This window comes from Dendrobates tinctorius, unplaced genomic scaffold (genome assembly GCF_039654945.1).
Source record: "Dendrobates tinctorius isolate UK_male_01 unplaced genomic scaffold, ASM3965494v1 ptg000452l, whole genome shotgun sequence".
NCBI lineage: Eukaryota > Metazoa > Chordata > Amphibia > Anura > Dendrobatidae > Dendrobates > Dendrobates tinctorius.
The window spans coordinates 465,758-472,601 of NW_027362114.1; the positions used below are offsets into that span (position 1 = coordinate 465,758).

General features: G+C 42.8%; 1 protein-coding gene across 2 annotated transcripts; it reads left to right on the forward strand.

The window, feature by feature from the left end:
• The first annotated feature begins 271 nt into the window (after positions 1-271).
• Positions 272-6,286, forward strand: LOC141077457 (uncharacterized). 2 transcript variants are annotated; one of them, XM_073564404.1, is made up of 6 exons: positions 272-421; positions 551-727; positions 810-933; positions 1,017-1,114; positions 2,059-2,149; positions 4,873-6,286. In XM_073564404.1, exons 1-6 carry the CDS (start codon positions 344-346, stop codon positions 6,219-6,221), a joined length of 1,917 nt encoding a protein of 638 aa, XP_073420505.1. In that variant the 5' UTR covers positions 272-343; the 3' UTR covers positions 6,222-6,286. The 2 variants fall into 2 exon arrangements, with proteins under 2 accessions (XP_073420505.1, XP_073420506.1); XM_073564405.1 differs by having other exon boundaries at positions 4,876-6,286.
• Positions 6,287-6,844: the final 558 nt, after the last annotated feature.

The window sequence follows — 6,844 nt, forward strand, 5'->3', positions numbered from 1 at the left end:
GCTAATGCCGATTCCAGTGTCGGTAATGAGACGAGAATTAGCGTTATGGAAGATGAGTCTATGAGGAACGTGTTCAGCTGCCGACTCCGAGGAGGAAACTGCTTGTTGTCTGTGGCCTAAATATATAGGTTTTATTAGTAGATGTCAGGGAAGAAAACTAAACCCTGTAAGATAATAAATCTCCTCATATGTTTCCCTTATTATCTCCAGTAATTGTATTATTACACAGGATTCTTATGGTGTTACATCGGATCATCTTCTTCTCATTCAGGTCTCTACAATATCGGATCCTCTCAGTGAAGATCTTCTATAGAAGAGAATTTTCCTGATTTACCCATCAAGGATGGATATGGACAGAGACAAGATGGCGGAGATGATATTACACCTCACCCTAGAGATCCTCTTCCGTCTCACTGGAGAGGTGAGAGATTCTGAGGACGTCACATTACATCATTCTTATCTATGGGAATAACAGATGGACAGAACTGGAGAGGTGAGGACTCTGGGAATGTCTGTAGTGAGATTTATTACTGTGTCTCTCCATAACCAGGATTACACAGTGGTGAAGACCTCTAGTGATCGCTGTCAGGACCCTGTGTCTGAGGGATGGGGAAGACCCCTGAGCCCAATCACGGGGCCTCCACCTCACCCCCTGATCCATGAGGACATCAATAACCAGAAGATCCTAGAACTCCTCTACAAGATGATTGAGCTGCTGACTGGAGAGGTGACACTGCTGGGAATGCTGGGACATTATACAGTAACACTATGAAGGGATCGGGGGATGACGGTATCATTGTATGTGTCAGGTTCCTATAAGGTGTCAGGATGTCGCTGTCTATTTCTCCATGGAGGAGTGGGAGTATTTAGAAGGACACAGAGATCTGTACAAGGACGTCATAATGGAGGTTCCCCAGCCCCTCATATCACCAGGTAATAGACAGGACTAAATACACATGGCCTATAATTATCTGTATGTAGAGAATGAATTCAGTCCCTGTATGTGTTTCCTCCAGATCTATCCAGTAAGAGGACAACACCAGAGAGATGTCCCCGTCCTCTTCTTCCACAGGACTGTAACCAAGAAGATCCCAGTGCTCCTCAGGATCATCAGGTAGATGGAGAGAAGGTGTCAGGAGATCTCCCCTATGATGTGTAGACGGCTGTGAAGGTCTTGTGCTCAGTCTTGTTTTATCTCATCATACTCTTCTTTGAACTTGCTCCCACTTTCAATGTTTTTTTTAAATGTGGTGCCCAGAACTGGACACAGTGTTCCAGAAGAGATCTGACCAAGAAGGAGAAGACGAGAATAATTATTTGACGTGATGTAGACTCTATACTTCTCTTAATACATCACAGAACTTGTGTTGGCAGTGGATTACTCACGATTCTCTTCAAGCGTGTGACAACAGAACTTGCTTATTCAGGAACAATCAGGAATAGGGATGAGCGAGTATACTCGTTAGGATTCAGTACTCGGCGAGTAATGCGGTACTCAAATCCTGGCGAGTAAATTTCACTACTCGCCTCGCAATATTCAGCACAGCCTGCACAGTCCCTGCACAGTCCCAGCCCATCACACACACACCGCCCATTACTCGCATTTCCCATAGAGTTATATTTGACTCGCTACTCGTTACAAGTACTCGAGTATTAGGAGCTACTCGTAACGAGTACAGCGAGTCCGAGTATTTCACTACTCGCTCATCCCTAATCAGGAGCAATATATGATAAGCTTAATAGATCAGGAATAAATCATTTGAGTGTCTCTATCTGCAGCATCTACAGCAGGCTGCTTCTCTCATACACAGACACAGCAGGAAAACAGGAAATACAGTCACATGCTCTCCCTGTGTGAGCCTCTGGGAGGTTTTTTTTTTAAAACTTTATAAACAGCATACAAAACTAGCAACTAAACACTCATAGACAGGAATGGAGTTGTTGCACTAAACATATTCCAACAACTTGTATAATGAGAACGGTGGAGTTGGCAGGATTAGAGCTGATCATAGATGGGACTTCTCCATCTGTCTGTGACTTTTACAATATTTGTTTCAGGGTGAAGATCTGACCCATATTAATACTACAGAGACATATGTAAGGGGTGATGAGCGGTGTAAAGAGGAGATTCCCACATATGACTACCCAGGTGAGTAGTAACCACTGAATGCAGAGAAGTCACAGATTCCTCTCAGTCACCGGCTGTGGCTGCTTTATCGGTGGTGTAGTCCGGCCGTAATACCATGATCACCATTTTGCCTCTAGATCACAACATTCTCCTCCACCCAAAACTGTTCAAATGACTTTGGGCATTGAAAGCCCTTTTCTATAGAACTTACAGCGTGGAGGATCCACTTGGTATTAGAAGACGTTGACCGTTACCTGCCCAGATCTGTAAACTATAAAGCCAAATGACAGCGTACGTAGAATGTGCTGACAAGATAGAAACTCACTTGTAGAAAAACATTATGATAGGTCTGTAAGAGAAAGCGGAGGGTAATGATGCTGTTGGCTTCCTAGAATCCTGAGATCTAATTTCAGGGCTGAAATCTCATCTCCAGAGATCTTGATACCGAGATCTCCATCTGCGCATGCGCCGCCCCCCAGCGGCCATGTTCACGGAGTCTACGCACAGGACATCCGGGGGGCTCTGGCCTTTTTTGAAATGTTGACAGAGCCCCCCACAGTGGCAGACACCCCGGGCAGCAGCGCCAGGCACTTCAGCAGCACCAAACACTCGCAGCGGCGCACTGCACATTGGACACCCCCTCATCCCACCCTGTGGCCTGCAGCATCACCCCACTCCTGCCTCCTCCAGCAGCGACACTGGGACCCCACTTCACCACAGCAATAAGACGCATGGATTATGAGAAGCGCCACCATGTTATTAAAAAATAATTTTCATATTTTTCTCCTCAAAATTTAGCTTGCGTCTAATAATCCGGAGCGTCTTATAATCCAAAAAATACGGTAACATGTTTTTTTATTCTAGTTCTTTTGGTACAGGTTCATTTTGTATGGTAGTTTGATGATGGTGGGATCGGCCTGCCTCACTTATGTGAGTCTGCAACTACCTGGTAGCCTTTAAAATAAGGTCTCCATTACCTCTGCCAGATGCCTGAGATCTAAATTTAAGACACATCAGCTCTGCACTATTATAAAACGTTCTCTATGAATGTCTAATCTTTCTTCTTGAAACTCATCTGATGGAAAATATTGGCCCTTACGATAGTTTAGATTGCCAAGAGCCACCGAGCCCCAAACTATAATTACCCAGAGAGTGTTCACCAGGATAATAGGAAACAAATGGACCTTACAAATTATTCTCCAATGTCTCTTGAATCCAACAATCCCCTATATATGGTTGTACACTACTTTCTGGGCACATGGTAGGGGTAAGAAAGGAAGGAGCGCCATTTAGCTATTCATACACAGACCTTGATGGAATAGTTTGCAGACACATTGTATTGGGAGCACTGTTAGTGATCACCTGGCAGATGAAAAGATGGCCACCACGAGAAGGCTTGGCTCTATCTACTCTATTTTCCAGATCCCAGTGATTGCCTTGCTCATCATCCTTTAACCCCTCTTCATGGATCTGGACTTACACAGAGACCCCTAGGCTTGGGCCATGGTGTTACCTGCTATTCTGTGGGGTGAGATGGCAAGAAGAATAGTCAGGTAGCTGGCCATAACCAGGAGGGCAGAGAAAGTACAAAATCAGAAGACACAAGTGTAGTCAGTAAGCGGGCTGGGATTACACCAGGAAACAAATACACCAGCTGAGCACAGAGGACTGAACCAGAGGAGAACAAGGCTGTATCTGGCAGATTCCAGGAATAGGCTTCAAGCTTTAGTAGGGTTTGGTGCTTTCTAATTGGCTTAAGCAGGTAGCAGATTGCTACCAGATTGCTGGACAGCACATAAACCCATACTGCCAGGCTGGATGAAACTACTGGTCTCAGGCACCCTAATCTTAGTGGCTGGACAGAGCCAGCGCCACCCAGAGCTTCTGGTTTCAACGTCTCTTCTATTACCAGCAACGCCTGCACAATAAATAAGGCGCTGCTTGGTGACGGATTCAAACATCGCAGGAGCAGATTCCAGTGGAGAGGGGACACACCATCTGCTGATGCCCTAATATAACAAAGTTACAGGAAACTAAAGCAGTAGAAATCCCCATAAAGTGACTCCATTATGGAAATTATAACCCTCAGTGAATTATTCTATGGGAGTAGTGACACTTTACGGAAATTAGCTCGCACTGGATGTTGCAACATGAAAATTGCACATTTGCCATTTTATTATCCAACACATAATGCCCAGATTGTGCTCCAGGAAACACACACCGTAAATTAAGTGGGTTCTTCTCACTATAGTAATGCCCAATATATGGATGCTAAATATGGTTTGGGCGCACTACAAGGCTCAGAAGAGAGTGGATATTTGACTTTGGGAGAGCGGATATTGCTGGATTGGTTTATGGAAGCCATGTTGCTTTTCAAGAGCTTTTGAGCCACAAATATTGTGGAAACCTTTTGGTTTTCCTCTGACAGATGATGGACCTTAGTGGTGTCTTGTGTTTCCGTGAGATGAGTAGAAGTTTTATTGGTATAATTTTCACCTATATAACATTGTTTGGTGGCTTTTTATTCCATGTTTGGGAAGCAGAATGAACAAACCATTGAACCCCATGATGCACTGATTCATGCTATGAGGCTTTCGATTAGACTGTGAACTCTCATTGTCTTGGTGAATAATTTAATATTTTTAAAAAGCTTGTATTTTTTATGGACAGCTTAAGTAGAAATGTTCAAAAGTATAAAATTTGAGGATATTTTATTCAAAATTATTAATTGGTTTTATTTTTAGCAGATGACTGTACCAGGAGATCAGAGGGAACGCTGACATCTTCAATTTTTAAATCTGATGATCTTGAGATCTCACAGGATACAATTGAAGTTAATGCCATTACTCCAGATATACCATCATCCCTTCATAGCAAAGATCTGTCATCTGATACATTAATACAGGTCCCATCTTTTGGCTCATTACCAACTACTAAGGAAAATCAAGGTCACAATATAAGCATTAAAAAATTAATTGATTCTAAAGGAAAGGAGCCATTTTCAGATTCAGAATATGGAAATAGTTTTCTTGAAAAGACTTTTCTTAAACATGAAAAAATTCACATAACAGAGAATAGAATTTCCTGTTCAGAATGTGGGAAGTGTTTTAGCGAGAAATCAAATTTGGTTAGGCACCAAAGAACTCACACAGGGGAGAAGCCTTTTTCATGTTCAGAATGTGGGAAATGTTTTGGACGTAAATCACTGCTTGTTAATCACCATAGAACTCACACGGGGGAGAAGCCTTTTTCCTGTTCAGAATGTTGGAAATGTTTTATCCAGAAATCAGATTTGGTTAGGCACAAAAGAACTCACACAGGTGAGAAGCGTTTTTCCTGTTCAGAATGTTGGAAATGTTTTATCCAAAAATCAGATTTGGTTAAGCACCAAAGAACTCACACAGGGGAGAAGCCTTTTTCTTGTTCAGAATGTGTGAAATGTTTTACCGAGAAATCAACTCTTGTTACACATCAGCGAACTCACACAGGGGAGAAGCCTTTTTGCTGTTCAGAATGTGGGAAATGTTTTAACTGGAAATCAGATTTGTTTAAACACCAAAGAACTCACACTGTGGAGACGCCTTTTTCCTGTTCAGAATGTGAGAAATGTTTTGCAAAGAAATCAGATTTGGTTAAGCACCAGAGAACTCACACAGGGGAGAAGCCTTTTTGCTGTTCAGAATGTGGGAAATGTTTTAACTGGAAATCAGATTTGGTTAATCATCACCATAGAACTCACACAAGGGAGAAGCCTTTTTCCTGTTCAGAATGTGGGAAATGTTTTAAGTGGAAATCAGATTTGGTTAAGCACCAAACAACTCACACAGGGGAGAAGCCTTTTTCCTGTTCAGAATGTGGGAAATGTTTTAACCTGAAATCAAATTTGTTTAAGCACCAAAGAACTCACACAGGGGAGAAGCCTTTTTCCTGTTCAGAATGTGGGAAATGTTTTAACCTGAAATCAAATTTGTTTAAGCACCAAAGAACTCACACAGGGGAGAAGCCTTTTTCCTGTTCAGAATGTGGGAAATGTTTTGTGAAGAAATCATCTCTTCTTAGTCACCAAAAAACTCACACAGGGGAGAAACCTTAATCATGTTCTTAATGTGGGAAATGTTTTCTACCGAAATCAACTCTTAATAAACATCAGGGAAGTCATACAGGGAGAAGCTTTTTTCATGTTCAAAATGTTGGAAATATTTTAACTCAAAATTGTATCTTCTTAAAGATGTTGACCATTACTAGGACAACCCCTTGTCATTCCTCATGTTTGGCTATGTTAAAATTAAAACTCTCATTGTACGAGAATGGTCAGTACTAAATGTCATGATCCAGGACGGGGTTTCGCTTTGGCCCGTCCTGATCAGACTTGGGGTTAATTCTTCCGCCTCTCTCTGGCAGAGGGCGGCTATTTAATGCTCACTGGACCTAGGTCCGGTGTCAGTTATACTCCTGCCCTCGGCTGAGTGCTTCCCCTGGCACACACTCATCACCATGTCCTCAGCCATACACATCTGATCAGGTTCATCATAAATATGCCCCAGGGCCTCAAAAAATGCATCCACATTCATATGCTCAGGGGCTGTGGTCGAAAGGGAGAAAGCCCAAGCTTGGGGGGCTCCCCTTAACAGAGACATAATGACCCCCACTCTCTGACCTTCATACCCAGAAGAGTGTGGTCTCAATGAAAAATAAAAGCTTACAGCCCTCCTTGAA